We start from the raw sequence: 16,906 nt of genomic DNA, 5'->3' as shown, positions 1-16,906 counted from the left end.
TCTCCCCTTTGGCAGACGAATGGGGCTCTTAACATCAAACTGCTCAATGTGTCTCTTCCTTCCCTTTGAATTTGCAGTCTTTCCTGCTTGTACAATTCAAAGATTGCCAAGTGTGAAGCAGTGGATGTTATGAAACATGAGAAAATTAAAAACTTTTTTGCTAAATTCAGATTAGGATGAAAATACAATGATAATCATATTTTCCAGGAAGGTCAGCTCTCATGTTGTCATGAGATCCTATGTAGTTAAAATGTATAGGTGCATCTTCACTACTAGGGGATCAGAAAGTCCCAGGGCAGCCTACTAAATTGCATTTATGAGAAACTCAGGCTCTTTGTGGATGTTTCTAGAAATTACACAAGTTAATGATGTTGAAATGATCTTTGCCTGAAATATAACAGAATTGTTTGTGAGCATTAAACAGATGACCTTTTAAAGAAAACAACAGCAAAACTCACCAGAAAGAGATTGCAGAGTTATATGTACTATTTGATCTCAATTATTTTAGGACAGGGATTTGTAACATTTTTTTTCTTCTTCTCAGAGCCTTTTGTACTTTCCTAATTTTTAATAATTACCAAATGTTTACCTTCCCAAATTGGTATCTCTTTCTGGGGTGGGTTGGGATGTCATGTAATAGTCTCTTTGTATGTGAGTGATTATTTTTCTTTTTAACAATGTAACACATGATATACAGTTGGCTGAGGACCTGGTCCCTTTCAATTGGACTTGAACCTAAATTTAGGAATCGAAGGGAATAACAATTTGTGTGTGTGTGTGTGTGTGTGTGTGTGTGTGTGTGAGTAGGGGGTGAATTAGTGGAGGAAACCTTCTGTAGCAGGAACAGGGACTTTGCAGCAGTTATTCCAGCATCTATAGATGAAAATGGTGACTTTCTCATTATGTAATCACATAAATTTATATGGAACTTTATAAAACAAGTAACAAAGAAAATGTCCCAGCCCCATATCATGCCATGGAGAGACTATGAAATTAATATAAATGACAATGCCATAAATGTAGAAAACGTACATGGAACAGGAGGTCAAGTTCTAAAGATTAAAAAACAAAACAAAACAAAAAAACCTGACAGTGTGTACTCAATGTCTGAAGTCAGGCCTGATTGTTGCCTTCTGCCCCCAAGTGGACCACACACACATTAAAAGCTCAACAAGGACTTATTAAATTTATAACTACTTCATGTTTGCTTTTCTCCTGTATGTGGTTTTTGCAAAAGGAACCAGAAAGGCAGAAACCATTAACAAGGTTGTTCATGCTTTTTTCCTTTAATATTGTGAGGATGTGAGAACACCTTTTTATAGTCAGACCTTATTAAGAATCCTGACTCTGCCTCTGAGTAACTTTTGACTTTAACCTCTCCGAATCTCAGGTTTCTCTGGAAACTGCTTGGAATTGGTCTTGGTTTTCTCTCTCACAAGCTGTGTAACAAAAGTGCCTATTTCATTTGCTTGTTTGAGGATTCATTGAGGCATTCTTTGTAAAGTGTTAAACACACAGCTTGGCTGGGCACTCACAAGTGCTTTACTAAAGTTAGCTGTTAGTTTTGTCATTACCAGTAGATACAAGATATGTTCTGAGGGATGGTACATCAAAACTTTTAAACAATACCCACTGAGAGCCAACGAGTGGTTATTTCTGAAAATCATTGTCTAAACATTTTTACTAAGATGAATTTTTTATATCTAACTCATATCTGAGTCTCTAGCACATTTGTTTGTATGGAACCTATGTGTATCTTGCGGTATTGATCTTTTTGTGTATAAATTACCTCCCATTCCAATTGCTACATAAATTTAACAGGAAGTTAAAAACTCCTACTGGCTGAATGTTTTTCTTTTCTTTCTTTTTTTCTTTTTTTATAAACAGTAGATGATCAGCATGCCTTAATTTTATTTATTTTTTATATGGTGCTAAGTATCTAACCCAGTGCCTCACATATGCTAGGCAAGTGCTCTGCCACAGAGCCACAGGCCCAGCCCTGAATTTTTTCTTGCAGGATTTTTTCCCTTAGTTCATTTTCACTTAATCCTTTCTTTTCTCTTGGGCTGAGTCTTGTGTGTATGTATATTTATATGTATCTATATATACATTATATGCAAAAGTGACTTTACTACGAAGTTGATAAAACTCAGGTTTTAGGGCCTCACACATGCATGGGCCACAGGCCCCTTCCAAGACCTGCACTTAATTCTATAGTAATTGTAATTATAATTTTGTATTTCTTCTTTCAAAACTAAGACCCCTTCAAATTAAATAAGTTTCAAACTCCACAAAATCTAAATATGCTCAAATTACAAGTTAAATTGCTGATGAAAGACTTTTCCCTTTCAACTTAAAATTGTCTCAAATGAAGGTCTGGGATGTAGCTTAGAGTTTTCAGACTAACGGAACTGACCAACCATGATTTTGCAACCTGGTTTGTGATGTATAGTGAATACACATGTGTTCCATACAAATAAATGTGCTAGAGACTCAGATATGAGTTAGATATAAAAAATTAATCTTAGAATGTGTGCTTAGCCTGTCTGAGGCCCTGGGTTTGAACCCCAGTACCAATAAATAAAGAAAGAAAGAAAGAAAGAAAGGAAGGAAGGAAGCAACATTTGTGATGGTTTGCAAAATTATCTAAAGTGATTATTCTTTTAGGAGCATTTTGAAACTAAGAATGTGATTATTTTATTGTTTCACTTGAAGTCCTGATAAAATCTTGGTCACTTCAAAGGTGAAAAAATATATGTGCTTTCATCAAAAATATACAGACATGTAGAATCCATTGGCTGGTCACAATAAATCAGTATCTGGCGTCTTAATTGTATCCTAGAATTTCATATATATATATAGAATAGAGTTTTCAGACTAATGGAACTGACCAAGCATGATTTTGCAACCTGGTTTGTGATGCATAGTGAATTTCTAGATAGGAGAGGAGGGAGAGTGTAGTGTGGAGGTCATGGGAACTCTGGAAAATGAATTGTCAAAGGTCATATGTTTTCTCTCATTTGTGGAAGCTAGAGAGGAAAAAGGAAAAGAAGTGTGGGGTGGAGGATGGGATCTCATGAACATCCAAGGGAAATCAGTAGAGGAAAGGGACCAAAAAAAAAAAAAAAAAGCAAACAAACAAAAAAAGAAACAAATTTCTGGGGTTCTGGAGCAAAGCTGGAGGAGGCAAGAAGGAAATATGTAGGGAATCTAGAGGAAGAGTGGGTATCCCAGGATTAGAAAGTTACTAATTCAGAAGTACTGAAAAGAACAGTGAACCTCTAGTTTGGACCTGTAACTCTCAGTAGACACTGATTGGTGGTCTATTGCTCTGCCACTCAACACTTCCTCACAGAAGTTTTAAACTCTGAGTAACTTTTCCAATAGGAGGCACCATTCTTAATAAGTAGCTGAGAATACTAGAATGTGTTAAATGTACACAAGATTAGGTTGAGTTGCATGTGAAAAAAAAAAATAGAAGTAGCTTAAACCATCTCCCTCTTGCATAAAAGAAGTCTGGAAGCCATTTATACCTATCTTACATGGAGATTCCATATCAAGGACCTACGCTCCATCTAGTTCTCCCCCTTTTCACCCTTAAGGTATTATCCTGTCATCCTTTTCCTAGTGGCCCAATAGTGTTCTTGGAGTTCCAGTTATGACATCCTTACTCCAAGTAAAGAGGTAGGAGAAGCATTAAGTACAGCCTTTTCTTTCAAGAAAACATCCTGGAAATCCCCCATGACACTTTTACTTATATCTTATCTGATTTTAGTCACAGGGCCACACAGCCTAGAAAGACTAGAAAACAGTGTTTTAACTGAACAGCATTATGGTCAGTTATGGTTTTGTTATTGAGGAAGAAGGAAGAATATGAATGCGTGGGCAAACAACAGCTCTGCTATGCTATATTTGCCTTTAAACTAAACAATGGTATATATTGCTATTTTTCCCATTTTATAAAATGAATTTCTCAGTGCAATTTTATGGCATTTGAATTTTTATTAATGTACAAACTGGTATTGATCAGAAATAAATTTGGAAAACAACAGATTGTGCTTTTCTCTGTGTTTCTGGTGCAAAGAGATTATTGGCAGAGATATTGGAGAAGACAGGAAATGTGCTTCTTTCTAAAGTAGTATATTTATCCTTAAAGTAACCACCTGGCCAGTCCTTAAGTTCCAAAGAGAATGGGGCTTAGAATTGTAGATTTACTGTAAAGCTGCATGTGTATGCGGGAGGTGGGGGAGGAAAGGGAGGGAGAGGGAATAAAACTCAGAGCAAAGGAGTTATGTTTGAGATGTGGAATCCCTATCAATAAGTACTTTGTGATCTTGAACTTATCATTTTGCATCATCTGCAAAATGAGGAAATTGGACCAGATGTTCACAAAGTCCTTCCATAACCTAGAATCCAAGAGGTCCATTTAATCCTCCACTTTTCTGTCCATCACCAGTCATCCATCTACCCTGTCTGTTTCTCCATGCATCCTTTTACACATCCACCCATATATCAAATATTTTTGAGCATCTGCAAATTACCTGGCAATGTGCTAGCATATAGGGATTCAAAAATAAATGACCAACTCTCATGAAGCTTGTAGCCCAGTCTAAGACTCAGGTAATGGACCTCTTTTGCCTCTTTTCAGATGAAAATGCAGTTAAGTGAACTGTTCCAGTTTCACCTGCCAATATGCTATATACAGATGGCTTTTGGCTATCATGTTTGATTATGTCTGTATATTTCCTGTGCCAAGTTTTAATTTCACATCTGAACTATCTCCTAAAATGCAGCTGCTGTGATGCAAACAAGGCATATTTTGATATTAGTTTAAATCAGGTACTCTTTAATTTTTTTTATTATAGACCTCATAGAAAATTGGCAAAAATACAGCTAACACTGATAGAGCCCTCACTCTGCCACGTACATGTTGTGCTTTACTCACATTTCTTGTTTACTTTCAAAATGACCCTACAATACAGGTTCTGTTGTTTTCCTCTGAGTCACTGAGAGGCTAAACAACCTGTTTAAGGCCCTTTGGTGGGGAAGTTGTGCTCCAGAGACAAGGCCCTCAGCCACCACACTTTTCTTATAAAAGCGCTCACGTACAAAAACACATTTTTGTACACAGTTCCAGGGACTACAAGCGTCACTGAAACTTTGGCCACATGCTTAGGAAACATGCTGATGTGATGGCATCTTAACTAAGAAAGTAGTTGGTTAGAAAACCGCTATAGACCTCCCAAGGCCAAGAGAGTATTTCTGAAGAGCATTTTATTTGGTGGCTCACTTGAGTATTTATTTGTCTGTAGATCTATTAATTTAGCCCTAACTTGGATCATTTGGTCAAGCTGGATATCTGGCCAAGAAAAGTCTTTTTAAATTATTTCCCCCTCATTTCCTTTTACGTTCTGTATGTTCATTTCTATAAATATATATGTTTTATGTCCCATCTCTGCCCAGAAGGTGGGATAGAAAAATATAAACACCGTTGCCTGGCTCTGTCCTTGGTTCTGCCTCTGCTTTTCTGCCTGACTCTTTCTTTGGCCAGGTCCCTGGCTGCAACAGTAACCCTGCCCAAAGCTTGTGCTGCTTGGCTCCTTGCTGGTGCATGTCAACAATAGCCCTGCTGACTGATGATATTTTGACTTGTCATCAGCTCTCCCATTACTTGTCCCTGACTTAGATTTCTAGGACTACTCTCTGTGTCATGTCACACAGCCCAGAGTTTCTTGCTCAGCAGTCTCAGGTTGACTTTTTTTTTTTTAAGTTGTCGATGGACCTTTATTTTATTTATTTATATATGATGTTAAGAATCACACCCAGTGCCTCACACGTGCTTGGGCAAGAGCTCTACCACTGAGCTACAACCTAGCTCTCAGGTTGAATTCTTTGGTCAAGCTAGATAATATCTGGGGGAAAAAATAAAGTAGATCTTTGGTTGTAAATGTTTCCCTTATTTCCTTTTAAATTCATTTCCAGAGTGTTGCTCCCTGCAGAGGTCATTTCTGTGAGCTGATTACTTCATAAAAAAAATTTTATTTCATTATTAGTTTAAAATTGGTCTCACATTATCTTAGAGTGACCCTGTGTGCTTCTCATAATGTGCAGAGCAGACCTCATTCTGTTCCCTACTGATAGCAGAAACTTTGTGATATTACATATTTGCCAGTTGACAGTGTTAATTAAACATGATTCAGTGTGTTCAGAGTTTAAAACTCTCAAAGAGACTTTTGATCCTTTTGTTCATTTAAAATAGATTAATTTGTTCTATTTTTTTTCTGCAACAAGATCCCTTTTCTAATGCATGTAGCTCCCAGTTTTGCAGGTGCAGATATATCTTCCTTTAACTAGACTTGATATATAAAAACTTAGATTTGCACTACTTTATCATTAGATAACTGCTTTTCTTAATTAAACTAAAAAGTGGGAAGAAGTATTGATACAATTACTTTTAACTTATGTTTGAATATGGACCCAAACTGTAAAGAAAATAGAGAATGAATATAGCTTGATTTGTTGGGATGGTAGGTAACTGATGATAATTTAATATTTTAAAATATACATGAATAACTAGATTATGAATAAAATAAACAATATTTTTAAAAATATGAGCTCAATTGCAAAACTCAGTTTCCATACTTCCTTTCATGAAAGGTAAAGTACATAAGTAAATGCCTTCTAGTGTATAATTCTGGCCCCAAATATGGACAGTTGATATAGTAGAACTTATTCAACAGGGTTTGCAGGTCAGGTAAAGCCTGGATGGAAATGCCCTTTTTCTTAGCCAGATAATCAAAAAGATGGACAGTTCATATGGACAGTTCATTGATGTTACTTATGTAGGTTTAGCTCTTAACTAGGGATTTTGATTAACATAATGATTAGTTCCTTATAATCATGGTAATAGCCAGTTTTAAGTTGTAATATGCATTTTCCAGGTGAAAAAAAAAATCTATATCCTTTTAAATATTTCATGTTGAATAATGGGTTAAAATATTTTATTAAAATGATTTAAATAACAAATTCCATAAAGGCAATTTTACATGTATTTAGTTAAAATTGATTTGTTTTTCTGCACTTTTTAAAAAGAGTATTGTGTGTGTGTGACCTACTGAATCATTGAGACATAAAGGCAGAGGTGGGTTTAAGATGTTTCGGAATGTCACATGGCTTGAGGGTTAAAAAAATGAACTGAGTGTTAACCTGTCTGCTGACAAGTGGAAGAGCTTCATGTGATTCAGGGCTTTCATACTTAATGCAACCTGGTCTGTCCTCAATGTCTCAAGTGCAGGGACAGGAAGGGGCTACAGGTTAGTAAAAAGTTATAAACGGTATCTGTCCTCTGAACAACCTATTCTACTTCTGGGGATTTATTTATTGCTAAGAAAATAGTAGAACTTGTTCAAAGACTTAGATGCAATTTATTGATTATATCAGTTTGCAACATCATCTATTATAGATGGAAGCTTTCAAACTTAAGAAACAAAATAGGAAAGCTCTTTTCCCAAAAGAATTTTTTGAGGAATTCAAAATATATAGAAGAAATAGAGGGGGAACTGCTCTTAGTGAATTGGAGTGAAGATCTGAATCTCACCCACCACCTATACCCTTGCTAAGGCCCCTCACTACCTCTATGAAATTCTTGTGAAAGTTCTGTGGGACTCTGTTTGAAAAGATATTTTAGGTAAAAACTTATTGACATGAACATATATTCATTATCTATTACATTAAAAAGTAGAGTTGAGTCTAGGATATAGCTCAGAAAACAGTTAATTCCAATTTTATAAAAATATGTGTTTCAGTTATGCTTGTGCATATTGCAATCTGTATTGTGTGTGGTGGGGGGCATGTGTGATGTGTGTTTATGGCAAAGAAAAATTCTTTGGAGTTCAGGAGTGAACACTTTGAACTCTGGATTATAGGTCTTTAAATTCTTTTTATTTTTGCTTATTTATAAGTTTAATTTTAGAATTATTACAATTTATCTTATAAGAAAATATGTTTGGTTAAATATGTTAATTTCTAGAAACCACAGCCTTGGAATATGTAGTATTTGGCACAATCTAAATAACTTCTACCTTTTATTTAATTAATTTATTTTTTTAATATTTATTTTTTAGTTGTAGTTGAACACAATACCTTAATTTTATTTATTTTTATGTGGTGCCGAGGATCGAACCCAGGGCCTCATACATGCTAGGCAAGCGCTCTACCGCTGAGCCACAACCCAAGCCCCAACTTCTACCTTTAAAAAAAAAGATTTGCATAAATTGAAATTGGTTTCTGTTGTAATTATTTATTACTACATAATGAATCAGCCCCAAAATTTAACTTTTAAAATAACAAGCAAGGTGTGAGGCTGCACACTCATAATCCCAGCTACTTGGGTGTCTGAGGCAGGAGGATCACAAAGGCCAACCTGGGTAATATGGCTAGACCCCATCAAAAAAAACAAAACAACTATTGATTATTTTATTATCTGTCATAGTTTATATGGAACAGAATTTTGGGAATGGCTCTGCTGGGTGATTTTGGCTCAGAGTCTCTCATGTAGCCAGGGGTTGCTCTCTTCATATGGACTCAGGCCTCTTCAGGTGGTCTCTTTTCAAAGGCCAGTTGGGACTTGCTCAGAGCATGGCAAACTCTTGGGCAGCCAAACACCTGGACCCATCAAGATCCAAGAGGACCAACTACATAATTAGTGGGGCCCAATGTAAAATGAAAATGAGGGTTTCCTTGTTCAAAGCTAATTAAGAATTTCAAGACAGTGACAACAGAGCATTGAAGCAAACATGGAGCTTGCTCATATAGCTCAGTTGGTAGAGTGTTTGCCTCACATGCAAAAGGCCCTGGGTTCAATCCTCAGTACCACAAAAAAAAAAAAAAAAAAAAAAAAAAAAAAAAAAGCCCTTCTGCATGCAGGGTCCTGTGTGACTGATCCCTGGTTTCAGGGCCATAAAGTTGGTCCTGGGGAGGGAAACTTAACCTCATCTCTCAAGCAGGTGTAGGAAAGCATGTGAGACAGGAGATAATTATGTGACCATCTTTATAAAATAACATTTCCTACAGTCTCTGTGACTCCCCCCAACTAATTTGTTGGCTTCTTACACTTTTACTACCTAGAACCCTAGTTGGCCATAAACCACAGAGAATAAATTTCAGGCTGCCATAACAGTATTGGGGATGTATTTTACAATTCTTTGTGAACATAGTGATTGCCTCAAAATAAAGTATAGCAACAGTACCTGTTTTGTGTCTGTTAGGAACTGAATTGTGTCCCTCCCCAAATCATAGGTTGAAACCACAACACTCAGTTTGACTCTATCTGGAGGTAGGGCATTTAAGGAGGTAATAAGCTTAAGTGAGATCATAACCCCTAATCCAAAGGCTTTATAAGAAAAGGAAGACATGCCAGGAGTTTGCACATAGAGGAAAGGCCATGGTGACAAGACAGTCATCTGCAAGTCATGGGGAGAAAACAAACCTGCTGACACCTTGACTTTAGACTCCCAGCCTCCATAACTGTAGGAAATTTCTGCTAAGTCATCAAAGTCTGCAGTGTTTTGTTATAGCACCACAGTAGCCAATATAATATCTAAGACTTACTGTACTTCAGTTGCCTTTGTTAATATTTTCTTAATTACTGATCCTAATCCATTAGGGACTCTGTCAACTTCCAAGGAAGTCCAAATCTAATAGTCCCTTCTTTAATAATATTCTGATGAATAAGGGCTTTATTATTTATTTTTCCTAAATATTGCATGTGCCTAGGAGAGGGTTATGTCTCCTGTGATACTCTAGATCATTTTTGGATTTGTATGAAGAAATATAACTTTGAATCACTGGGACTAATTGCCTGCAAATGTGGCCATGAACAACTCTCACCCAATTATGCCACTCCTCTCCTCAATGGACTCTATTTTGCCTTCCCTTTTTTCTGGGATGGTTTTGTGGTTTGCTTTGATCAAGAGAATGCTGTGGAAGTGATGCCGCATGACTTCCATACTAGGCCTTACTTAGAAAGATATTTCGGCATCATCAAGAATTCAAATAATAATAAACACTGGTGAGGAAATGGGGAAAAGAAGCACTTAATTATACACTCTTGGTAGGATTGTGTATTAGTACAACCACTATGGAAATCTGCACGGAGGTCCCTTGAAGGATGAGGAATGGAACCACCATATGATGTAACTATACCACTCCTCAGTATTTATCCTAAAGAATTAAAGTTATCACTCTATAGTAAATACATACATACCCATGTTTGTAGCAGTACAATTCACAATTGCTGTATTATGGAACCAGCCTAGGTGTCTGTCAGTGGATGAGCAGATAAAGGAAATGTGGTATATATACACAGTGGAGTTTTACTAAGCTATAGGAAGAACACAATTGTGTCATTCATAGAAATATGTGTGGAACCGGAAGACATCATGTTAAATGAAATCAGCCAGACTCATAAAGTCAAGAGTTTTATTTTTATCTTATGTATGGAAGATAGAAAAAAGCAAAAAAAAAAAAGTAGGGGGAGTTGATGGTGGGTGGTAATCGTATGGATTTTAGTAAAGTATGGGGGTCAGGGAAGGAAGGAGGAGAAGGAAAGGCAAGATACTAGGCAATGAAATTGACCAAATTATTTTATGTGCATGTATGAATATATCACAGTGGATCCCACTATTATGTACAGAATGTACCATTAAAGATTTTTTAAAAAAAGAAAGGTGGGGCTGGGGATGTGGCTCAAACGGTATTGAGCTCGCCTGGTATGCATGGGGTGCTGAGTTCGATCCTCAGCACCACATAAAAATGAAATAAAGATGTTGTGTCCACTGAAAACTGAAAAATAAATATTAATAAAATTCTCTCTCTCTCTCTAAAAAAAAAAAAAAAAGAAAGAAAGAAAGAAAGGTGGCCAGTCATGGTGGTGCACATCTGTAATCCCAGCAGCTCCAGAGGCTGAAGCAGGAAGATTATGAGTTCAAAGCTAGCTTCAGCAACACAATGAGGCCCTAAACAACTCAGGGAGGTCCTGTCTCTAAGTAAAATATAAAAAAGGGCTGGGGATGTGGCTCAGTGGTTAAGCGCCTCTGGGTTCAATCCCTAGTTCAAAAAAGGTGGTGCAGCTCCGTTTTGTACTCTTGGAAGCCAGCCAACACGTAACAAAATTTGCCTGTCCTTTGGGACAGCCCTATTCAAGAGGGAAAGTCTTTGGTGAGGAGCTGAATATGGGAAGATGTTGAGTGCTTGAAGGGGTTCCAGAGGGACAAGAGGGATGCATGTAGGGAATGGGAAAGTGCCAAAGATAGGCTGTAGCTGCTGCATCGGGCTGTGTGGCTGAGGAGGAAGCAAAGAATGAAGTACAGGGCTTTCACAACAGGAGTGTCAGTTGGCTTTGGAGGCTTGTTGACTTGCTCTGGGTTAGGTACTTAGCAAAGTTGTAATTTTCAGTGTTGGCTGATGTAGGGACTGGCGGGGTGATACCATGATTGCCTCAGAGAGTTGTCAGTCCTTGGATCTCTTTAGTAGGGCAGCTTTTCCAGCATTGGCTCTGGGAATTGGCTCCTGAACACGTATTGCTTTGGAAAGGCCCACTGAGATAGCTGCCTTGAACATTGTTATGGGTTGAATTATGTCTCCACAAAATGAATATGTTGAAGTCCGAGCCCCCCGTACCTCAGAATATGACCTTATTTAAATAAGGTTGTTATAGATGTGCTTGGTTAAGAAGTCATAGTGGAGTAGGGTGGGCTCACTCCAAGATGGCTGATGTCTTTATACAAAGGGGCCATTTGGACATAGAAATGGACACATAGAAAATACTATATAAAGATGAAAGCAGAGCTCAGGTGACACAGAAGCCCAGGAATGCTAAGGATTAGCAGCAAACCTCCCAAAGCTAGGAGAGAGGCATAAACAGTTTCTTTCCCAGGACTCTCAAAATGAAGCAACCCTATTGACATTTGACCTTGGGCTTCTGGTCTTTACAACTAGGAGACAGAATGTTTCTGTTGTTTAAACCACCGAGGCTGTGGTACTCTCTCAAACACCCATCCCCCTTCCTCCCTTTTCATCTCATCTGCAAATCTGGGTGCATGATCACAGGGAAAACCTTGTGCCCAAAGGAAATCTGCCAATCACATCTTAATCCAGTTAAAATTAAAATTCTCATTTCTTCAAAAAGTTTTGTGAAAGGCAATTTATTGGCTATTTCAGGTATAAGGAAGATAGGAGAACCCCTTTAATATCTTGGAAATAAAACCCCTCTAACATCAAATAAGTTGTCTGAGCCCCTTCTATCCAAAATATGTCTTCACTTATTCCAGAATTTATAAGGATTTTTAACACTTGGTTGTTTTTCTCTAGAAACCTGATTTAATCTAATCTAACTGTATTAGGATTGGCACTTGATTATTCCAATACAATCATTTGCATGATTTTTTTAGTGCCCTAATTGTTGGAAGCTCATATTAGAATCTTAAAAGTGGCATATCTTATTCAGAAATGTTTAGTGCTTTATAATAACAATAATATTGGATGCATTATGCAGTAATAATGGAAATTACATTTGCAAAATAGTAATGGTAATGGGACATTCTGAAATGCAAGAAATAGAAAAAGCACAGAAGGAGAGAGGAATGTTTTATTCAATGCATTTTGGGTGGCTGTGATCTCAGGGGAGGACAGGGGAGAGCTTAGGTGAGCCTCAGGGTTGTACCACCCCTAGGCTGAGTGTTGTAGATCAACCTGGACAATTCTGACTGAAGTGGGAATTTTTGGTCACTGGGATCAAACAGGGTGGGGATATTGTCATTATTGAAAGCACAAAAAGTGCCTTTTAAAATAGATTTGCATTTTTGTAAATAAAATTGGATTTCTAAAGAAAGTTTATATTTGCTATAGTTTAGTCTATTAATTTGATTTCTCTCTAGTTATTCATAACTTCTGATTGCTGGTTTTATTTTTAAAATGTTTGGAAAAAATCTAGAAAGAATATTCCCCTATACCTTACTAGAATAGTTTTTAGGTCAATTTTAAGTTGATTAACTAAGGTAAGTTGATTAACTTTACTCTGTCCTTTAACACTCTGATTTATTGATGACATTCATCAGATGCAAACTCACAGAAAACAATGTCGAAAATAAATCTGTAAGGAACCAAAGAAATTCTTGGTTCTGTGGATTGATATAACAAATGCTGAATTTTGAATTTTGGATATATTCTGTACCAATTAGAACACTTTGTGAAACTTTGATTAAATATTTCTTTAGGCAGTTTAATTACTCTTCATCCAGGAATATTCTGGTGAAAACTGCCAAAATTAAACAAAGCCATGGAAGTGCCAGGGCAGCAGAGATGGAAAAAAAAAGGGATGAATTAATTCCTTTGTGTCTAATTTTCAAGAATTAATTAGCCTGGTGTATGTTCCCACGGTACCTGCCCTTGCTCAGTTACTTTGACAAATAGGTTTTTCTTTTTTTTTTTTATCTTTTCTCTTTGATTTTGAAACCATTTGCCCCCAAACTGTTTTAAGGTCCTAAGAATCCCCAGTAAGCTCTCTGGGGATTCTTGGGATCTTACCATTGTTCTTTTCTTGGTGGACCAGGAGGTACTGTCCAAAGCAAGAAGCTGAAGCCTTTGCCTGCAGGTCCCAGGTCACTAGGCAAAGCCCATTTTCTTGGAGTAATTATATGTTAGTTCTGCGTACCTTCTCCTGTCCCCAACTCTGAAGTCACACAAGGAATGTTTCCATGGCATCGGGAGCCTCACTTTTCAGCCTCACATGAGAAACTTATCCAATAGACATGTACTGAGAGAGAGGAGAGGCTGGGCAGGATCCGTCTTGGGGTTTAGCCATCCTAAACCAGCAAAGATATTTTCACTTCCATGGGACAGGACAATGACTAGTGATTTCAGTCTGCAGCTTCCTGAAAGGCTATTTATGGTTCTGCTGTCACCTCTTGGGACTACAGCCGTAGTTCCTTTGCATGATTCCCTCCATTTCAACTGTCCCAACTTGTTTCTGAATGCTGCCAGCTTTCCTTTGTGTGGTAAAATGATCCCCTTGAAAAGTGCTTTGCAAATGTCAAGCAGTGATACTGATAACAAAACGCTACTTGCTGACCCATATATTCATTCTCCATAAATAGCATCTCACTTTCCAAACCTAAAACCTCTTTGGGATTTTGAGTTACCATTTTTCCCCTTGTGGTTTGGGGGCAGAGGGGAGGCAACATGGTGGTTAAATTTCACCACTGCATCTCCAGCTGTGTGACTGGGATGGGTTACTCACTGAGTCTGATTTCCCAGATGTTAATTAGGGATCCTGATAGGATTACCTTTGCAGCACAGTTAAGATATAATTAAATGGATATCACAAAGGGAAGCAGTTAGATTGGTGTCAGGCACATATAAATAATTTTATTGCTTTTTTTTTTTTTGAATACTTTGGTGCTGGGGAGTGAACCCAGGATTTTGTGTATGCTAGGCAAGTGCTCTATCACTGAGCCACACCCCCAGTCCTGCTTTTATAAGGTATTGAGAGGTCCATTATTCTAATGGATTGTTTGCAAAGCCAGCAGAAAGGAGCTAATTTTTATAACTTGATTAATGGCAAAATATTTCTCTCCCATCCTAACTTCTTGCTGTACTCCATTTTACCTGTGATATAAACTGGTATTCAGTAAATAGGCAGAGGATTTTTTTTAAAAAGGATGCTATATTGGCATTTAGAAATAAAGACTTCATGGGATAATAATTTTTCTATATGTCCAATATTCAGAATTTGGAAATCTTTTCCTTGATTTCCAGTCCTGATGAAGTTGGAGGGGGACAATGCTTGAGATGGTCTCTGCAGGCAGTGGCCCTCAGTCAGTCCCTCCCATGGCCATCATTCTGTCAGGACTTGGCTGTGTTTCTTGGACAGGCTGTGGGGAGAAGCTCCATGATACACATGATCCAGTTTCTTCCTGGGTAGCCAATTGCATTGGACAGAAAGCAAGAGGGTCCATTATGAGTTCCACCTGGCATCTTGGTAGCATCATGTCCCCTTGAAAATGACCTTTAACTCTAAAATTTTAAAAATTCTGCTACCTGGGGAGGGGGTTATGATGTGAGACTCCTGATAGGAAAATGATATATTTCATAGTAATTTCCAAATCTTTTAATCTCATCTCATTGTTTAACTACAGATTGATGTTCTCAAGGCAGATCTGGAAAGTGCAGAATGGAAAGTTTTGGAAAATCTTATTCTGGAAGATGTCCTTGAACAGATTGGACAGCTCATCTTTGAGATTCATCTCCACTGGCCTGGGTTTGAGGTCAGCGGCAGTGACAGCAGCGTCGTTCGATTCTGGTACAGCCTCCTCAAAGAGTTAGAACGGAAGGATTTCAGGCTTTTTTACAGTTATAAGCATTTATCTAAACCTCAGCTATTTCTGAAGAAAGACATTTTCAATGCTAGTAGCTGTTACACTCTGAGTTGGGTGAATACAAGATGGAAATAGGATGCAGGACCTCATCCAGAATCCAAGGAAATATTTGCAAAATGGAGCATGTCTGTGCTTCTAATCTCAGATTTGCCCAACCAGCCTCCCACTGACCCTTTACCTGCTGGAGACAGGGATTGTGGTATTGTCTGTGCAGTGCATGTACCCTGGTGTTTGGCGAATGATAAGGGCACAGTTGAAGGAATGGACAAGTTTGCTTAAACTCAGGCTCTTTGCCTTTGACAGAGTGTAATCCCCCACTCATTCCCAAGAATCATCATGTATCTATAGCCCATGAGTTCACCAACATTAAAATGAAATTATGTAAATTTTCCATTTTTAGTAGGTTGATGATGAGAATTCTTAAGTTTATTGTCCAATGTTTAAAAGTGACTTTGACTCACTTCTTTCAAGGTTTCCTTTGTTGACCTAATCAATCATATTCTTTGCAACCTGCTAGATTTCAATCATTGTTTCTCAGCCTTTGCTGAGGCTTGTTGTGGCTTTATAAGAACCACTGATTCTGGTTTCTTGGAATCAGATGCATTAACTTCTGTCACTGAGTTTAAAAAAAATAGACCATCAAGGGCTTTGATCAAGATTTTCAATTTCAAATTCCTTTTGCTTCCTACAAAATTTATAATATGTAGAAAACTCTTCCGTCTATGGACATGACTGCCCCTCCCCACAGACTTGCCTATACTGTCAAATCTTTTTTTAAATACACTACCTTGAGTGTAAAGTACATTTTTCTTTATTGCCAGTGGCATTATTTATAAGACTGTAGGCTGTAGTCTATTTTTCCTAGAATGGTATTATACTGTTTCAGTGTTTCTAAACTTTTTTACATTTTTAAAAATTAAGTAGAGAATGTAGGCTCTCTATTGTTCATATAATCTCCATTATTCCTATATGCAGGAACAGACTCTCCTATGAATGATTTTTAAAAATTCTCTTTTGAATAAAGTGGTAGTATAAAAATAAACCAAATTATTGCCTTATTATAAATTAGGTGTTTTTTTGGCTTTTTATTTAACATCCTGAGAGGGTGTGAAAACTCTTATGTATATTGTTTGTTCAAAAAATTGGCAGGGGGAAGTAGAACACTGAATATTGCCATGGTTTTTCCTTCTTGCAGGTTTTCACTTGCTTCTGCCTCCAGATTCCCTGGTTGGATTTTTCTTTATTGCAACAATTTGAAAATACCATTCCTCAAGTGAGAACCAACATAGAATAGAACGATCTAACTTGAGTTCAAAAGAGAACAGAACTTCTGAATTAATTGTGACTATTTTTAAAGGTATAAATGAAGTTTTGATTTGAAACTCACAGTACACTAATAAAAGTTGTTGGATTGAGAGGAGCAGCTTAAAGAAGTATAATTTGAAATGGCAGCTCAGTCTCTTTGATGTGCA

At 37.3% G+C, this 16,906-nt stretch overlaps 1 protein-coding gene across 3 annotated transcripts in view; it reads left to right on the top strand.

Moving 5' to 3' along the window:
• METTL24 (methyltransferase like 24) overlaps positions 1 to 16,438 on the top strand; it is a 93,886-nt gene extending 77,448 nt beyond the window's left edge. For 2 of the 3 annotated variants that reach the window (XM_081294025.1, XM_081294026.1), the window contains one exon: positions 15,195 to 16,438. In XM_081294025.1, coding sequence (XP_081150151.1) covers positions 15,195 to 15,509 — 315 coding nt within the window. In that variant the 3' untranslated portion in view covers positions 15,510 to 16,438. The remainder of the gene's footprint in view (positions 1 to 15,194) is intronic. The other variant, XM_081294024.1, reaches the window with a different exon arrangement.
• The last annotated feature ends 468 nt before the right edge of the window (positions 16,439 to 16,906 follow it).

This window comes from Spermophilus citellus, assembly GCF_964194105.1.
Source record: "Spermophilus citellus genome assembly, chromosome: 5".
In the NCBI taxonomy this organism is placed as follows: Eukaryota; Metazoa; Chordata; class Mammalia; order Rodentia; family Sciuridae; genus Spermophilus; species Spermophilus citellus.
The sequence above is the reverse complement of the archived record's forward strand: the minus strand, read 5'-3'. Positions and strand labels throughout refer to the sequence as shown.